Below are 18,934 nucleotides of genomic sequence, written 5' to 3'. Positions count from 1 at the left end.
GTCAATAGTAATTTAAGGCCCAATTATTTTTTTTAAGAAAAAAAGCAAAATCCTACTCCACTTACTATAATAATTTTATATTGATTTTTAATACCCTGAATTCAATATATATTTCCTTTGTTAGAATTTCGCGATTTTGGGCATTCCAAGTCACAGCTTTGATTTTAAGCTACCACGTCGCCCAGTCCTAATTAACTAATTAATCCTCAATCTCTACTAAAATCATGATAATTATAAATTCTTAATAAAACGGCTAAATTTTTATAATTAACACTACCAAATTACGTAACCCAGATTCATAAATTGCATAATTCTAACCTACCCAATCAACTAAACAAAATTTCTAAATTAGACAATTTAATTTCCTAAATATACAAAGTAAATTAAAAATCAGGCCAATAGCAAAAAAGATAACATTAAAATTAACGATGAAGTAAATAAAAAAAAGAAAAACGGACAAAATCAATCTTTGGTAACCGCCTCCATCCAAACTGTCACGCAGCAAGGCCCCGACTCAGTCCCCATATGAGCCGGCAAGCCGCACCATCACAGGCGCGGTTGTGAATGCTCTTAATAAATTTTCATTTCAGTGATAATAATTTTAATTATGCAGTAAATAATTTTTTTAAAATTTTAATAAAATCAATATTACTAGTATTAATTAAAACAAATAGTAAAGGCTAAAATAGTGGAAGAGAGAGAGAGAGAAAATGTTGTGCATGGTTTTAAATTTTCTGGTTAGCTTAATGACGACGCCGTTTCCCGCGCTATATATGTCATTGTCGCCTCTCTCATGCATAACCGCCTCTCTCTCTCTCTCTTCCAATTCTATCTCGGCTCAAAACTTGCTTGAGTTTCTTCTTCAATTTCTGCATAATACACTCTCGTTCTTAACGGATCATGTCTGGAAATGGCGCGGCGTCGACCATCGCAAACCCCAACCGTTCCACTCAGGTAGAATTTCTCACGAATTCATGATTTTTGTTTAGGTTTTCAGTTTTTACCTATCGACAATATCCTGCATTGTTTGAATTTGTGTTTAAATTGATTGTTTTTGAGAAGGTGGTTAAACCTCCTAGTGATTCGGTTTCCAGCCTAAGCTTCAGCCCCAAAGCAAACGTTTTCGTGGCTACTTCTTGGGATAATCAGGTGTAATTTTGCTTTTCCACATTAGTAGACAAGGGGGAGTTGGTTTAGTTCATGCTAATTTCGTGTTTCTCCTATGAAAATTCGATTTAGGTTGGATGTTGGGAGGTGCAGAAGTCTGGTAACGAACTCAGCACTGTTCATATGGGATCAATGTCACACGACAAGCCGGTAATTTGTAGTTTTTATGAGCCTATGATGTGATTCCTCTGTTTGCCCCTTTGTTGATTTAAGTTTAATCTTGGTAGGTGTTGTGCTCTGCTTGGAAAGATGATGGGACAACTGTGTTTTCTGGAGGGTGTGACAAGCAAGTTAAGATGTGGCCGTTAGCATCGGGTGGGCAGCCTGTTACAGTGGCCGTGCATGATGCTCCGGTTAAAGAAGTTTCTTGGATCCCGGAGATGAGTCTCTTAGTCACCGGAAGCTGGGACAGGACTCTGAGGTTAATTTAATTCTTTGGTGCCTTTAATAGAGTAACTCATTGTTGAATTATGAAATGTTATTTTAGTAATGGTACTAAGAGGGTGCTAGGTTTGAATTCTTCAATGACAACGATAATGCGTATGATTGAGGAGAGGAATGCTGCTGCCTTACTTTCATTGTTGGCCTTCTTTTTTCAAGAAGTTTCCATGAGAATGAATCTTTCTTGAGCTCTCTGTTAATGTGATCTTGTGTCTCTGCAATTTAATTTAATCTCTGATGTCTTGTCTTACTTTTCTATCACTGTAGCCACTTATAATTTAGTCTCTGTAGGCCTTCTTGTCTTCAGGTATTGGGATCTGAGACAGCAATCTCCAACTTGGGTACAACAACTTCCAGATCGCTGCTATGCACTGGCAGTTCAACATCCTCTTATGGTTGTTGGGACTGCTGACAGAAATATAATCGTCTTTGATTTGCAGAAACCTCAGGTTGTTAGGCATTCTTTGTCCTGCTCTTGGCTTTAATCTTATTTTTTGTTGTTGAGAGCTAATAAAGTGTACCATGGTTTGTAGAAAAAAGTAAACTCCACTTTAGATTTTACTGATATGCATCTCTTTAGGTATCTTCTCCAGGATTCTTGCATCTATTTGACATACATTACATCGAGAGCTATAATCTAATATAACTTGGGATTTAAGATATAGCTAATTGGTTATAGGGCTGCATGCCAAGTCTTGATTTCCATGCTTATTTCAAAAGTAGAAGAACATTCCATTTTTCAGTTTACCAAAATTTGTAGATCACTTCATTGCTGTACTGTGTCTTCACTTATGGCAATCAATCTCATGTTTAGGTCACCATTTCTTATATTCTTTTATTTTCATGTTTGTGGCTATGACAGCCATCTTTATGGTGTCCTGAATGATACCCCCTCGGAGATCCCATCTTTGTTGTGTCCATGAGACACCTTTTTTAAAATGTCCTATTCCTGGCCCCCACCTTTAAAATGTCATCTAAATCATTCTTATAAGATGCTGCCTTGTTATAACAGATCCATCTTCATAGTTATGTCTAGAATGCTTGCTGTGTATTTTTATGTCAGAAGAGAAATATTGTCTTTTTATGCGTATTTTTAGTGTTATCTATTGTCTGTAGTAAATCATACTAACTGCATATGAGAATCATGAGGTGATATACTTTGTTTGAATATGGCAGACTGAGTATAAGAGATTTTTCTCACCTCTCAATCACCAGACTAGGTGTTTGGCTGCTTTTCCTGATAAGCAAGGTTTCTTGGTAAGATTCTCCACTCATGTCTAAACTTTTAAAATCACCAACTGTAATACTGAACGGTCATTATATCTATGCTGAACATGACATTTTGTTATTCTAGGTTGGTTCAATCGGAGGAAGAGTTGGTGTGCATCATTTTGATAAGCCGCAGACAGATAAAACTTTTACTTTCAAGTGTCACAGGCAAGGCAGTGTGGTTTACTCTGTCAACTCGCTAAACTTTCACCCTGTAAGAAAATATATTCAAGCCCTCGTTAAACCGAATACAATTTTATTGCTATCATTCTACATTTCCTTCTTTCTTTTTTCCTTTTCTCATGTCTAAAGGTGTCTTCATTCTGTGCTGAATAATTTACTCTCTTGGCATCTCAGACACATCACACATTTGCTACCACTGGATCTGATGGAAGCTTCAGTTTTTGGGACAAGGATAATAAGACGAGGCTCAAGGTATATAAGCGAACAACTATCTAACAATACAAAGCATTTGATGGGCTTCCCCTTACCCTCCATCTCACTAAACTTGTTTTTCAGGAAATGGCACGATGCAATCAGCCAGTAACTTGCAGCAGTTTTAACCACGATGGTTCTATCTTTGGATATTCGGTATGCTTTATCATTTGGCATTCAGAAAGTTTGTTGTCTCATCAACAACTGATTTCAGTGTGTTGGGTCCCTTTTCTGTTCAAGGTTTGTTATGACTGGAGCAAGGGGGCCGAAAAATATGATCCGGCAACAGCAAAGACCAACATATACCTCCACCAGCCTCTGGTACTTTTCTTGAACCATAGTGAATGTAACGTTGGAGCTAAACTTTCTCATCTCCTCACGTCGTGTATATATGTATCTGCAGGAAGTGGATGTTAAACCCAGACTCCCTTTAGCAAGAGGAAGAAGGTGATGTTTCAGACAAGAAGAATTTCACTTTGTACACAAAACTTTTGTTCTAAAGAGTAGTACTCCATACATAGGCTAGCAGCAGCAGAGTTAGTTCAAGAATGGTTTATCAAAATGTGAATATGGTTAATTACAATGTTTTGGATGTTGTTCGAACCTTCTACTACTATAAATTGAACCAATTCTTTGCCTACCTATGTGTGTGATTTTAGTTCAATGCATGAATTGAGAATTATTTTAATTAACGCATGTGATTCTAAAAAAGTGTAATTTCTCAACTTAATTGATCAGTTAAGTGAATGTGCGAGAACAATTTAAAATTTTATGTTTTAAATTTTGGATTATGAAATTCATTTGTTGTCTATATGACTAATTTTTTTGATTTGCCTCATAAGTCATAATTATCTTCTGCATTTGTTTTCCTTAAATATATTGATTCATCTTATTGATCTAAAATACTACGCTAAGTTATTTTAGAAAAAAAATATTATTTTGGATACATTATGTGAGCACATTCGTGGAGTATCACTAACTTTTCGTTTACTTTTAACGCTATTTGATTTATTTAATATATTTAAGATTCAAACATTTTAAAAGTTATTATTAATTTTATAAATAACATAAATTTTAAAGTCCAATTTTATTATTTTATTTATTTATTTGAAATTATAAAAATTTATATTGATGTTAATAATAATTTTTAGTATAAATTAAAATAAATATATAAATCAAATTAAGTAGAGCTAATATGAATTAAACAAGGATAATAATATTCGTGAATGTTACTTATGGAGTATATTTCTAAGCTATTTTGTTCAAATGCTTTACTATTACTCTCAATTAATAATATACTCCTTATTAAGCAAATCTTAATGTAATTTTCAAAATGTTTATTATATGCTTATATATAATTTTATCAATTAAAACTTTAAATTAAAAAATCTTATTTCAATTATTACGTCAAATAATTAATTAAATTAAATCGATTAAATAAATAAATAAGAGATGAGAAGAGAATGTAATAAATATTGTTGATGATTAGCTTTATGCAGACGCTATGGATATATGTCATGCAAACCCTCGCTCTTCCCTTTCTCAGTTGTTATTCAAATTCATACACTCTCTTTTTCATTTGAAACTTGGAGGTTTTGCTAAATGCCTAAATCCAATCCCAACCGTTCCACTGAGGTACTACATAAATCATAATGCATTGTTATTTTTCATAGTTTGAATTTATGCTTCTCGTTGAATAATTTGTTTTGGAGAAGGTGGTTCAACCTCCTACTGATTCCATCTCTAGCCTCAGCTTCAGTCCCAAAACAAATCTTTTTGTGGCTACTTCATGGGATAATCAGGCACACAACTTTCCTGTTTTTTCATTATTTGGGAGTTGAGTAGTAGTTTAAGAGCTAACTTGGTCAAAAATCGATTCAGGTTCGATGTTGGGAGGTGAAGGTATCCGGGACCAAACTCAGCACTGTGCATAAGGCATTAGTATCACACGACGAGCCGGTAAATTATATGATTCCCAACACTTGGAATTCTCTTTTTTCCATCTTTGTTATCCTATGTTTCATCTAGGGCAGCAGGTATTGTGCTCTGCCTGGAAAGATGACGGGACGGCCTTCTTTTCCGGAGGCTGTGACAACCAAGTTAAGATGTGGGCATTAGCGTCCGAGGGGCGGCCTGTTACAGTGGCCGTGCATGATGCTCCTGTTAAAGAAGTTTCTTGGATCCCAGAGACGAACCTCTTAGTCACCGGAAGCTGGGACAGCACGTTAAGGTCAATTCTTTCTTTAACAGATTAACAAGATGGACTTTCTTATATGCATAACTTGTTCAGTCATGATGTGATTTTGTTTCTAACTAAGGTAAAGTTGATTTTTGTCTTAAGGTATTGGGATCTGAGACAGCAAACTCCAACGTGGGTACAACGACTTCCAGATCTTTGCTATGCACTTGCAGTTCAGCATCCTCTCGTGGTTGTTGGAACAGCTGACAGAAATATAATCGTCTTCAATCTGCAGAGCCCTCAGGTTCTTAATAGGAGTAGTAATTTTTATGTGTAATTTTTCGCGCTATTAGTTTATGTTATGAGGTGATATGCCATGTCTGAATATGGCAGACTGAGTATAGAAGATTTTTGTCACCCCTCAAGCACCAGACAAGGTGTTTGGCTGCTTTTCCTGATAAACAAGGCTTCTTGGTAAGTTACTGTTGAAAACTGATTTTAACATTGAATTTGGTCATTGTATCTTTTCTGAACATGGCATTTTTTTATTCTAGGTTGGTTTGATCGAAGGAAAAGTTAGCGTGCATCATCTTGATGAGTCGCAATCGGATAAAAATGATATATTCAAATGTCACAGGCATGGCAATGAGATTTACTCTGTCAACTCGCTGAAATTTCACCCGGTAAGTCACTCTCATTCTTGTCGTTTCTTCGTTCCATGCTGAATAATGCCACTCTCTTCACATCAGAGACATCACACATTTGCTACTGCTGGATCTGATGGAGTGTTCAACTTTTGGGACAAAGATGCGAAGCAGAAGCGGAAGCTCACGGTATATGCATCAACAACTATCTAAAACGCAAAGCTTTTAATGCACGTCATCTCACTGATCTTCTGTTTTTTCCCTAATTTTTTCAGAATATGTTAAGATGCAATCAACCAATAACTTGCAGCAGTTTTAACCGCGATGGTTCTATATATGCATATGCGGTAAGCTTTATTGCCCGTTTTAGAAAGTTTGTTGTCTCGTCAACAACTGATTCTAGCCAAGAAAGGATATGTTCAGTGTGTTGGATTCTTTTCTCTTCCAGATCTGTTATGATTGGAGCAAGGGGGCACAAAATTATAATCCCGCAACAGCAACGACCAAGATATACCTCCATCAGCCCCGGGTACTTTTCTCGAACCTTAGTGAAGGTTATACTAGTCTCTGTGAACTTACATCGGAGCTAAACTTTTTCATCATCACGTCTATATCTCCCCTTCAATATCTGCAGGAAGGCGATGTCAAACCGCGTGTTTCACCAGATGGTAGAAAGTGATGCTAGTTAGAGAATGGTCTACAAAATGTAAATGTGCTCAACTATAATGTATTGGAAATGGAACTGATTCTTTACCTAAGTGTGTGTGTGCGTGTGTGATTTTAATCCCAGCAACAAACAAACTTGGGCAATTCAGTGTAAATGAGTTCAATGTCTGAAAAATAATTACATTGGTGCTTTTCTCTGCAATAGCTGCAGTGAATCTTGAGTTTGTTTCGACACATAAAATTACAACTTGCCACCTATGAGGTATATAAACATTCCCTGCATCAACAAAATTCTGGGGAAACCAAACAGAAGATCTATAAGAATACAATGGGAAAAGGAAGATAACCATATACAAAACTGTAAAAGCTTAAACCACACTCAGAGAGAGCTGGGGCGATCATCTCGGCCCGGACAGTTCGTCGGGACGGACGTTCGACATGGAGTCCATGATGATCCATTCAGTTCCCAAATTCGTGTGGTGGTTGACCTCCTGACGGAACATCTCTTCCTTCTGCCACTCCTCCCACCTCTCGGCCAACCCATCGCCTTCCAACATCCTCACTACTTCCGACATTTTGGGGCGTTCCATCGGAGAACCCTGCGTGCAAAGCAGAGCCACTTGGATAAGCTGCTCCACCTCTTCTTTAATGTAATTCCCTTCGAGGTCTTGGTCGACCAATGGTTCCAATCTACTGTCCTTGAGAAGTCCTTTCACCTGAAACCATTTCAGCAAGTACCATGAATAAATACCATTTGAAATTCAGACGATAAAAGGCATAATCAAGAGAAACTCACCCAATCCAGTAGCATGACGTCGTCATCATTAGCAAGTCGAGCAAGATCAAAAGCTCTTTGCCCAGTGATGAGTTCAAGAAGCATGACCCCGTAACCAAATACATCAGTTTTCTCGGATGATTTTCCAGTAGACAGGTATTCAGGAGCTATGTGACCGATTGTTCCACGCACAGCTGTAGTTACATGAGTATCCTTGTAGTCCATGAGTTTGGCCAGCCCAAAGTCACCAACAACTGCTTCAAAGTCCTCATCCAACAATATATTGGCAGCTTTGACATCACGATGAATGATTTTTGGGTCGCAGTGATCATGCAAATAAGCAAGTCCTCTAGCAGAACCCAGTGCTATGTGTTTCCTTGTTAGCCAATCAAGAGGAGGTTGTGACTCTTTTCGCTCTGAAAAATAAAAATAAAAATAAAAAATTTGTTACACCAAAAGACATTACCCACAGAAAAAAAGAACAGAATAAAAAGATGAGATTGCTACCTCGTAAGCATGATGCAACACTTCCATTAGACATGTAAGGGTAAACAAGAAGCCTTTCAGTAGGAGTCATACAAAATCCACGTAAACGGAGTAAATTCCTGTGTACAGCCATGCTGATCATCTCTACTTCTGTTTGAAATTGTAGCTCTCCACCTTGAGTACGCTCTTCTTTTAGTCTTTTGACGGCCACTAGGGTACCATCTGCCAATCGGCCCTTGTAAACCTTACCAAATCCACCTCTCCCAAGAATATTATGGTTACTGAAATTATCTGTAGCAACTTGGAGTTCGCGTAGGGAAAATCTTTTGAGCTGACCCAGGTGAACTTCAGGATCCTCCTCAGCTGCAATTAAGTTGAAGAATTGAGTGGATTTGGAATCTGATGGCGTATGGAAGGTGATAAGATATTCTGTTATCAACTTACCAGGAACGTCAAAGAAATGATCTTGTGGCTTCCGTCTTCGGTACCAAGCAAGTGCGATCGCAGGAACAGCAAATAGAAAGGCAGCTGCTGCAGCAACTCCTCCTGCAATTGCTCCAGTAGCACTGTTGCCAACTGCAATGGTAAAAGAATAGTAGTTGATATACAACATACTCCTTTTGCAAAATGAAGTTAATGTACTTATGGTGTACAGAATTCCACTTTCCCAGTCATTGAGAATCAGTTATAACTTTCAAACTTAGTCCACATGTTGAATACAACATCTTTCACCTAGTATACATCTACTCCTTTAGCAAAATGAAGCAAAGGAACTTATGATACCTTTGATGGAGCTAACAAGTTTTTCTTATTAAATAGTATAAGAGAAACTACTGAAGTTCAGATGATAAATTTAAATAGATTAGGTCGTTACATAAACATATAAAACCTAAGAATTCCTTGAACCTGATATTAATTGGTGAACCACACATAACCTTGAATGAATACCAAGACATATAAGGAAGAAAACTATTCGGTGAATACACTGCACAGAAGTTCTAAGGCTGCTGAATAACAAAATGCCCAGCATACTCGAAGGGACCCTTAACTTAAAACGTAGTTAGATATGGAAAAGAAGAAAACTCGTAAATGTAATAAACATAAAGATTGGGTTTACAGACCTCCAGAACCAGATGGGGTTGTCGGTGGAACTGTAGGTGGTGGTGGAGGAAGAGCTTCCAATTGATTACCTTGAAAACTGAAAGACAAAAAGACATTAATCAGCAGTAACAGCATGATGCATCCCTGGTGCTATAAGCATTAAGGAACTCATCAAACCTGATAGGAGTGAAAAGTTGGAAAGATCCATTAGTTGGAATTGGTCCTGTGAGATTGTTATTTGACAGATCACTGCATGAAATAAACATGAAAATGAACATCAGCAACGAAAGACTAAAAGAGAAGTAAGATCACCCGACAAAAGAAGATTTGTTGGCTTGTTCCCACGTACAGGACTTGAAGTGTATTGATGGTAGTCAGAGAAAAGGGTATATGTTCTGTCAGACTGTTGTTGTTGAGCCTCCTATATTTTGCAAGGATAAATAAATACCAATTAGTTTTGAAGAAAACTAGCTACACAAAATGAATTGATGTTATCGTCACAGGTAGCACACTCTACTATATAAACATGAAAAACACGAACAATGTCAGATTAAGAAAGCAGTGCACATGAGAAAGATCTTCAAAGAAATCTACTCCACTTTTGTGTAAGTAGAACAATCCAAATCTCATACACCACCTAGTTTTGAATCGTAAACATCCTAGCGATGGAGTAAGGAAAACATCTTCAAAAGAAATGAAAGAATCAAGACATAATGTAGACACAGAGAGCGTGAACAGAGAAATTCATACAAGAAACGTAGTCTCTGAAGCTTGTACAGTGTGTCTGGGATTGGACCAGTTAGTTTATTCAGATAAAGATCCAAGCTAACCAAGTCGGTCAAGTTTCCAAGCTCAGGTGGAACCCTTCCACTAATATTATTGCTGTAAAGTTCCCTGCCAAGATGAGAGGAAGAAAGAACAGAGATGGAAAGTGAAATTCTTTGTACTCTAACATCAGGTTTTAAGAAAGACTGAATACCATACTCACTAAAACAAATGCATGAAACTAAAAAGAATAATGTGAATTCGGATAAGCAAAGAATGGCTTACAAGTACTGTAAAGAAAGGAGCTGACCAAGCTGTGGAACCAGTTGGCCAGACAAATTTGCATTTCCAAGATCACTGTGTAAGAAAACAACCAACATATTTACCATTCCAATTACATTCGAAAAATGCAAATGAAAAATCTTGATTCAGAGAGTGATAGAGCCACACTTACACACGCGTAACAAAATTGTCACTATTGCATGTGACATGAAACCAAGTACAAGGATTGACAAGGGTCGGATCCCAACTCTGAAGAACATTATTAGGATCGGCCAAATTAGTCTTCAGCGCATTCAAAGCATCCCCTGCCACACACAAAATTTTCTTTTACATCTCACAGTCCACTTCTCAGAATGTTGATAAGCTACGAGTAAAAAACTACAGCACCATCACCATGCTAACAGTTCCAGTGATTTCTAAGTTGCTAGTGAAGCTTGACTTAATCAGGAAAAACAAAAAAATGCTTTTCCAACTTCTAGCAAAGACGGAAGTGGCATTCACAACCATGAATATTTTCTTAGAAAACTGAGAATCATTATAAATGTGCTTCATTTGTGATCATCAACGCGTCTGTTTACGATTCCTTCGAATGTCGAAATCACTGCAACAGTCCCCCCTTTGTTTCTCATTCATAAAATAGACCAGCACATTTGCTTAGAAGTTTTTCAATCTTAAATTGGCTCAGAAATGCACGACTTCCATACATACAATACTAATTTAGAAACAAAATTACCAATCAATTCACTCATTTCAAGTCAACGTGCAATTGACTAAATCAAACTCACCAAGCAAAGAAATCGATACATACAATCAACCAAAATACGAAAAATAAACAAAAAAAAAAAACTGACCTTCAACGTTTGCAGAAACCTGCAAAAATCCAGCAAACACCAGAACCAAGCACAAATAAGCCACCCGCAAGATCATGCCCATTGACCACCGATCCATAGAATTTCTTCCCCCAAATTCACCAACTAAGAACCTAATTAATTCCTCATCAAAAATAAATAAAACCCTACACCAATCCCCAACTCCCCACAATACGAATTAAAAGTAAACACTTAAATTAAGCAAATTCTGAATTATAAATCTGGCAGAGATGAATCTAATCTAGCTAAAGGAAGCAAGAACTGAAATCAAGAGCGACACGGAAACCGAAGAAAATAAAAAAAGTCGATTGAGTTGATTTTTGGGGAATGCGAGCCACTAGTAAACAGAGTCTTCTCCTCTTTTCTACTTGTTTCCTCAAATTCTGAGGTTTGTTTTGATTTTTTTGGCAGTGAAATTTGGGGGTAGATTCTTCAATTCAACGGTGGATGAGTTGAAGTCGTTGCAGTGAGAGAGATAGTGTGTAGTACTAATTATTTTGAAACAAATTTTTATTTATATATTTCATCGGAAATAAGGTATAATGTGTCCACATGCGTGATGAATTTTGATGTTAAGATCAAGAGATAAATGCCAAATAAATATAATTATCATGACAAATTCAAATAGATGACAGCTAATTTCAGTCAAAATATTATGGTCAAACGAATGGTGCTAGTAAAACACAGCCAATTGAGTAGTGTTACGAATTTAATAAAACTTCAATTAAATTTGGAAATGGTATTTTAATTTTTAGTTTTAATTTGTGGTTTGGTGGGGCCCACTACACACGGCCGCCAAGTAGGAAATGGGATGACGCTGACTGCGAAAGCTGTTCCCCTGCAATTTTTGGCATTCCATAATCTGATTTCTAATCATTAATTATTGGTTCACACGTTCCATAATGCTACTTTATTATTAGTATTAGTGATTAAAATGTTGTGGTCGAATTCTATTTTTGTCTGTTTGAGTGTAAAACTTGGATGGGATGATAATGATTCCTGAATTAATTTTAATTTTTGGGGTCTTGGTAGATCGTAATTTTTTTATAACGTAGCGTGTAGGGGTGAGTATTTGGATTTTATACCTGATTCGGAAATTTGAAATTTTATTAAAAGGATCTGATTTAATATGAATTGTCCGACAATCTAAATCTAAAATTCGAATTACAAAATCCGATCCGATCTAAAAAATCTGAGATTGCTCAAAAATTCAAAATTTAATACCAAAATCCAAACTAAAATCAAAAAATCTAATTCTCAATAGGATAAGAAAAATTCAAAACACATACTCCCTCCGTCCCAAGATAAGTGACCTACTTCTTTTGGGCACGGGATTTAAGGAATGATATTTAAATAAGTTAAAGTGGAGAGAGTAAAGTATGAGAGAGGGAAAAATAGAGGAGAGAAGAGAGAATAAAGTAGGTGGAGAATAAAGCAAGAGAGATGACTTTTTACTAAAAATGGAAATAGGTCACTTATAGTGGGACACCCCAAAAAGGAATAAAAGTCACTTATCTTGGGACGGAGGGAGTATTTTATATTCATTATTTTTATAATAATAATATATTTATTATAAAAAATATGCGTATATAAATATATTTTTAATTTCATGTTATTTCAGATTTAAAATATTCGATCCTAGTAAACATTAGAAATTCTTAAGAAAGTTGATCCAGTCAGAACCAAAAAATCCGAACTAATTTAATCATCGGTTTGGTCACATACTCACATTGAATTTTCTGACGACATGAGCTGATGACAACATATATTTTGTTGACTTACATATAACTTAGATAGAATTAAGTTTTTATCCTTGAGTAACTATGAAAGTAATAAATTATTCAGCTTTAATTATGATAAAAAAAAAATAATAAATTACTATTTGCTAATGAATTTGGGGAATTTATTTAGCAAAGTACATATTATTATTTGATGAGTTTCATCAATTATAATTATAAAAATATTTTTTGCCTCCTTTTATCTTTTTATATAATTGTAAATTTGTAATTAGCATTTAGCAATGTACAGGATAATGTGCTCGGACCACCGTGACGAAACTTAATTATCCATATGATGTCCATGACTTATAAAATAATTTAAGTTTCTCAATTCAAAAGCACAATCATAGCTATCGGTAGGTCGTTATGGTTTTGTCTAAAGACAAAAAATAATTTAAAAAAAGTATATAATATTGTTTTATTGGAAAATAAAAATTTCTTCTGAGGTATGAAAATCCAATCATCAGTTTTCACTATTACCCCCCCGATTATATATATATATATACAGTCACTTAAATTGAAAGAACTCATTATATAATAGATATTAGAATTTATTAACAGTGATTGTCCCTTTATTATTATACCATTTGTTGACTACGTTGATACAAGTCAGAGTATTAATAATCAAATACAAACACATTTGATAATCGTTGTTTACATAAATGGACAGCTAATCGCATGTATATTGGTATTAGTTTTATACAATGTCGCACCGAATCAATTAATTAAATGAATAAAAGTAATTTACTAAATGCTAATTTACATTAGTTTAAAATTTCAAAATCGCAAGTAAAATCCATTTTGGATCCAATTAACTAAATTACTACTCTTGAATTTCATCAACCTTCATAGCAAATTAATTATTAGAAAACATTTATGGATAGAGTGAAAATCAGTTGACAGCCTGTGTTTATTATATATGTGGTTCGGTTATGCCCCATTTTCTTAGTGAAGTTAGGCTCATATCCTACACATAAAGTGATAAATAAAGCTATATATTTTTAAATATTATCTATAGTATTATGTATGAAACATATACTCTCCTTCTAGAACCCCATGTTGATGAACACATGACTTGTATATTTATTTATATAAAAGCTATTTGAATTTGCACTATATATAATAAGCACTCGAAAAAGTAAATATATATTCCGTTATTAAACATTTGCAACCATTCGAATCCACAATAACTAAGCTAAAAAACACCATTGCTCTAACACAAGAAAATGACACTTATTTATAGTACTAATAAATTATAAATTGTTACAATTATACAAGAAATGCAATTTTTCCGCAATGTATCCCCAATTTCTAATCAATAAAGGATCACGTGATCAATACTGTAACTTTACTTACCAAATAAACAATAAACAAAAATAAGTATCATATCCATAGCTCAAAGGATCGGTCACAGACCATTATTATACGATGGCAATGGCGACTGCGACGGTGAAGGCGAAGGCGGGAAGGTTGGAAAAGGATCCAACGAGTTATTAGCAAAGCTGAAAATAGATAAAACAATGAGTTAGTGATAATTAGTGATCAACAAGTGGGCTTGGATGTAGCAAAAAAGGAGTGGCATTAGACCTGATAGGAGAAAACAAACTGAAGGATCCATTAACTGGAATTGGGCCTGTCAGTTTGTTATTTGAGAGATCACTGCACATAATTAATTAAACATGAATATGAATAAGATTAGTAATAGTAATAATTAGGTCATGTAAATGAATAAAATAAAATAAAATAATAGTATTATTAAAATGGAATTAAGAAAGAGATAAGGAAGAAGATCGTACAGGACTTGAAGAGTGGTGATGGTGGTGAGGGACGTGGGAATGTGTCCACTTAAATAGTTATTATTGAGCCTCCTGCATATTAGTAAGTAATTAATGTGCTACATTTTTCATAACCAAACACATGGTAGATTTTACAGTGTTTTTTTTCACATGTTATCATATATTCAGATTGATGAAGCAAATAAATAATGGATCCGAGGACATGATTACAGTACTAGATACGATTTCATTAATTGAAACATAAATAAATTCAGACGCGTCTCTCCTATTCTCTGATTCAATATGGCATGTAGAGTAGCCATGTCAAGTGGATCGTTCCAAACACATTACATTTGTGTGGGTTAGTACAATCTCATTCATTTAACAATCAACACTAAAAATTGAACTTCTCTCCTATCATTTGATTCAACATGTCATATAGAGTAGCTTCATCTTGTCAAGTGGGTCGATCCGGCCCGACCTGACATTGCAGGAAATACGAACGGACTTGAGTCGGGTTTTAATTGGGCCTTTTTAAAAAATCCATAAGCAATTCATGCCCAAGATCATTATCCCCCAGCCCAACCTGGATTAGGATACAACTACCTAAATAAGGCCCACAAGGATTAATTTGACATTTTTTATACCCTTAATTTTAATTAATTCTATACACTTGAAAAATTTTAACAAAAATTATCCCTTCTTTCAATTTAAAAACCTAAAAAACAAATGAAATAAATTAAACTTAATTCGACCCATTTATCAAATATGCTTAGGCTAGGCTGTGAGATGCAGAAGTCAGGTCCATTTCAATCATGAGCGTGAGCTTGAGCCTGAGCTGAGCTGAGCCAAGTTAAGCTAGCCTCATTGGACCGGCCCAACTCATTCAAGAACTCTAATTAACTGAAAGCTAGCATATAAATACAAGTATATATCCTATAAGAAGAAAATAAATTCTTCCACCTTTAACTTAAAACCACAAGATTATTGGGGTGAATTAATTAAGATGAGAGACACATACAAGAAACGTAGTCTTTGAAGGTTGCCCAGCTTGTCCGGGATGGAACCAGAAAGCCTGTTGTAATATAAATCCAAACTCACCAACTCTTTCAGCTTTCCAATCTCCCTCGGGATTGCTCCACTTATCCTATTGTTGAATAGTTCCCTGCATCCCAATTAAGAGCGACAAAATGAGTTATCTACCCTACCAAACAGACCATATATAGTGAAGTACTATATATTGCTTACAAGTACTGCAAACTTCGTAGCTGGCCAAGCTGCGGAACTAGTCGACCGGACAAACTCGCATCCCCAAGATCACTGCACATTACACAACCAAATTAATTATGCATCAATTCATCATCAAATAATGACATTAATTTGCAACTTAATTAATCTTTGATGAGAACTTACATTCTTACGACTCGATTTTTAGCATTGCAAGTAACGTGAAACCAAGTGCAAGGATTAACAAGGGTGACATCCCAACTCTCAAGAACATTGTATGGATCCACCAAATTAGCCTTGAACACTTTCAACACTTCCACTGCAACAATTAATTATACTATGTATATATCAAATTTTTTTTTGCTAATTTTGGAATCATATCAATACAACATTTATTTTGTAGCAACTGACCTTCGTCGTTGGCCGACGCCTGAGAAAGTGTTGCAAGTGCAAGAAATAAGCAGAGAAGAGATGTGGCCATTGAATCAAGAATCATGTACTACAGGAAATGACTTCAAAGTAGGGTTATTTATGGTGGGATTTAATTTTTTTGGACCATCAAGATGATTGACCAAAATATAATTATGTTTACCAGTAGTTTTGGGAATCTTTAAAAAAATATCATGTTGTCGGTGTCAATAGTTACAGCCAGTGTTGAATGTTGACCAGAAGAAATTTTGGTTTAATTATAAAGATATGAAAGTTGTGAAAGCTGTGTGTCAGAAGAAAGTAAATGCATGGAAGAAAAGGTTTCGTATTTTTATTTGATTTTATTATTATGTTATTTATTGACTCAGTAAATTAGTTTGTGTTCAACGTTCGGGGATTAAAATTAGCAGCCTACTATTATAGCATAGAATTAATGATTAGTCAAAAGTAAATAACCATTAGAAAGTTGATTTTATTCAATTTTTCTTATAGTAGAAAGTAAGAGAACGAAGGTTGCTGCAGAGTTTACCAATCCTGAGACTAAGAGGGAGTTTGAAAATAAAATACTACTAATCCTAGAAGTGAAGGCTTAGTAACAATTAATTAATGTATTTTCCGATCAAAAATCGCACCCCACAAAAACAAGAACAATTGCACCAGTTTGAATAAAAATTAAATTTAGGCCGAGAGGAATACTTGTTTATTCTGTATGATTAGAGCATACTTTGACTGCCCTTAATGAAGTCTCATGTACAGCTCTTTTTTGTTATGTTGACATGATTCTGTGTAATGTGGTGTTAGGAGTCAATACAATTGGTGCTTGAGAAACTTTGAAATGGAACCATGCTCTGATTCTTGCAGTGGTGCTCGTCGGTCAGGGTTCAGGTGTCCTTGAACTTATGGTGGTGCACTGCAGAGGTTCCATATAGCCGATTGCAGGCATGCCTAGACTAGCAGCTACATATGGTTGGAACCTACACATGCTCCAACCATGGGTGATATGGAACCTGTGTAATGTGATATGGCTGGCATACAAAGCGAAGCTCCTTTGGTCATCGAAGATCATAGGCCTGAGATGGATTGAGAATACAAACACCAGAGAGGAAAGCAAACATACCAATCAACTGCTTTTTCGTAACCATTTCTGATGCCCACACATGGCATAGCAGGGTGATTGGAACAAAAGTTCCTTGATATGCAGCTGTCTGCAAATACGCGCCATTTTATTCTCCCACCTTTGAAACTCTGTTGCTTCTGCTATGGTGGATGGATTTTACTTCACAAGCTTCTATGCAGTTAGCCAGACGGTCCTTTTGCCAGGGGTTCCACTTGATCTAAAGATTTGTGGCGGGCTGCCAATCTCCATCAGCCCACATCTCAGTATCATGCTTCAGCGTACATGCTTCCACCACATTTTCCTACAAAGATCTATCCGTGTCCTTCGTACTTAATCATTTTGCCACTTCTCGTACCACCGTACTTCAAGACCACAGATTTCTTATATTCCAATCCCATTAGCCGTGTAAGAATCATAAAATCTTCTGTTGAATAAAATGGAGGTTTCATAAAATGTTTTGTTCAATCCTGTTTTTTTAACTGTTATATATTTCCTCACAAATATACTAACTCAAATTTCATTTATCTTTGATAGCTTAACATTGTTTCTGTGTGAACGATTCGGTTCTCGGAAACTTACTCAAACTATATTTATAAACACAAACACATTTTGCGATAAATGTCGCAATATAGTATGAAAATTAAAATGAAATATATTTAATTATGGAAAATATTTCATGAAAACTCAACAAATTAAAATTATATTTATTGAATTTAATTTGGTGTTCTGATCCAATATGGTATGAAAATTAAAATGTCGTGCTTAAAACTCAATAAAACGAAGAAACAAATGGGATTGAAGCATATTTCTTTTTTTATTCTATTACCTATTAACTAGTTAAAAAGCAAAACTAGCATGGCTCCAGCCTCCATGCCTCCATGACTCCATCTAACCCAAGCCACTCATTCTCCTATAATATATGTAAACAGTAAATATACTTATATTAAAGTTTATTTAAAAAAAAATTGTCACTAATTACAGAAACAATTTGTATTATTCACAGAATATTATAATTTTTGTCAAAATTAAGTGTTATCGTTAATGAAAATGGTTGCCGAGACACTTAGTTTTGGGCCCAAAGGCGATCTTTATAGACAGATTTGTTCGTCAAGTAGTCCAGAAGTAGCACGTGCAGGGGATGGCCTGAACTCATCATTGACTTCAAAGTTGCTTATAGTGCGTGTGTATGTGACATGGCCTCATGAGATTTGGAAAGAAAATCATATATTTGTATGGTTTTATAAGTTGTGAGTAATAGCAAGAAAATCCCATTTCAAGAAGTGATCTTGTGGGAGAATTACGAAGAAAATTTTGAACCACCTTTTTGTGATATTTATACAATAAAAAAGATATTTACATTTTTAGCTAGGAATAGGAACGGAAATATGTAAGTAAATAAAGAAAAACAATAAATAGTAAGAATATATATTGAGCAATGATGATGCCTGCATAACATAAAACGTGGTCTATCACATTTTGTTTTCTTTTTTTCTAAGGGCATTATTGAATTTATTACAAAATTATATAAT

At 35.2% G+C, this 18,934-nt stretch overlaps 3 protein-coding genes across 3 annotated transcripts; 2 read left to right on the top strand and 1 right to left on the bottom strand.

Moving 5' to 3' along the window:
* Positions 1-830: 830 nt before the first annotated feature.
* LOC125216679 (protein RAE1-like) lies at positions 831-3,952 on the top strand. The gene is made up of 11 exons (XM_048118437.2): positions 831-954; positions 1,063-1,149; positions 1,240-1,317; positions 1,395-1,588; positions 1,916-2,057; positions 2,785-2,865; positions 2,963-3,091; positions 3,235-3,312; positions 3,397-3,468; positions 3,553-3,633; positions 3,716-3,952. Exons 1-11 carry the CDS (start codon positions 901-903, stop codon positions 3,761-3,763), a joined length of 1,044 nt encoding a protein of 347 aa, XP_047974394.1. The 5' UTR covers positions 831-900; the 3' UTR covers positions 3,764-3,952.
* A 962-nt stretch (positions 3,953-4,914) lies between these two features.
* Positions 4,915-6,814, top strand: LOC125209200 (protein RAE1-like). The gene is made up of 10 exons (XM_089066370.1): positions 4,915-4,947; positions 5,028-5,114; positions 5,194-5,271; positions 5,349-5,542; positions 5,654-5,795; positions 5,885-5,965; positions 6,046-6,174; positions 6,241-6,324; positions 6,411-6,482; positions 6,584-6,814. Exons 1-10 carry the CDS (start codon positions 4,915-4,917, stop codon positions 6,812-6,814), a joined length of 1,131 nt encoding a protein of 376 aa, XP_088922496.1.
* A 123-nt stretch (positions 6,815-6,937) lies between these two features.
* On the bottom strand, positions 6,938-11,566 carry LOC125209051 (BRASSINOSTEROID INSENSITIVE 1-associated receptor kinase 1-like). The gene is made up of 11 exons (XM_048108638.2): positions 11,062-11,566; positions 10,383-10,515; positions 10,214-10,285; positions 9,914-10,057; positions 9,513-9,584; positions 9,341-9,412; positions 9,184-9,260; positions 8,507-8,638; positions 8,084-8,425; positions 7,598-7,992; positions 6,938-7,517 (listed from the first exon to the last, which is right to left on the bottom strand). Exons 1-11 carry the CDS (start codon positions 11,156-11,158, stop codon positions 7,200-7,202), a joined length of 1,854 nt encoding a protein of 617 aa, XP_047964595.1. The 5' UTR covers positions 11,159-11,566; the 3' UTR covers positions 6,938-7,199.
* Between the last annotated feature and the right edge of the window lie 7,368 nt (positions 11,567-18,934).

This window comes from Salvia hispanica, chromosome 3 (assembly GCF_029641045.1).
Source record: "Salvia hispanica isolate PSC_SH4W2 chromosome 3, Shi_PSC_v1, whole genome shotgun sequence".
Lineage (NCBI taxonomy): Eukaryota > Viridiplantae > Streptophyta > Magnoliopsida > Lamiales > Lamiaceae > Salvia > Salvia hispanica.
Note: the sequence above shows the minus strand (reverse complement) of the source record. Positions and strands in the feature narration are given on the sequence as shown.

Coding starts and splice junctions, on each gene's coding strand:
- LOC125216679 (XM_048118437.2), top strand. CDS start 901: ATGTCTGGAAATGGCGCGGCGTCGACCATCGCAAACCCCAACCGTTCC. Junction 1,150..1,239: donor CTACTTCTTGGGATAATCAG/GTGTAATTTTGC, acceptor AATTCGATTTAG/GTTGGATGTTGGGAGGTGCA. Junction 3,092..3,234: donor ACTCGCTAAACTTTCACCCT/GTAAGAAAATAT, acceptor TTGGCATCTCAG/ACACATCACACATTTGCTAC.
- LOC125209200 (XM_089066370.1), top strand. CDS start 4,915: ATGCCTAAATCCAATCCCAACCGTTCCACTGAG. Junction 5,272..5,348: donor TAGTATCACACGACGAGCCG/GTAAATTATATG, acceptor CTAGGGCAGCAG/GTATTGTGCTCTGCCTGGAA. Junction 6,325..6,410: donor AGCAGAAGCGGAAGCTCACG/GTATATGCATCA, acceptor TAATTTTTTCAG/AATATGTTAAGATGCAATCA.
- LOC125209051 (XM_048108638.2), bottom strand. CDS start 11,158: ATGGATCGGTGGTCAATGGGCATGATCTTGCGGGTGGCTTATTTGTGC. Junction 10,058..10,213: donor CTCCTTTCTTTACAGTACTT/GTAAGCCATTCT, acceptor TCATCTTGGCAG/GGAACTTTACAGCAATAATA. Junction 8,426..8,506: donor TCATTTCTTTGACGTTCCTG/GTAAGTTGATAA, acceptor ACTTAATTGCAG/CTGAGGAGGATCCTGAAGTT.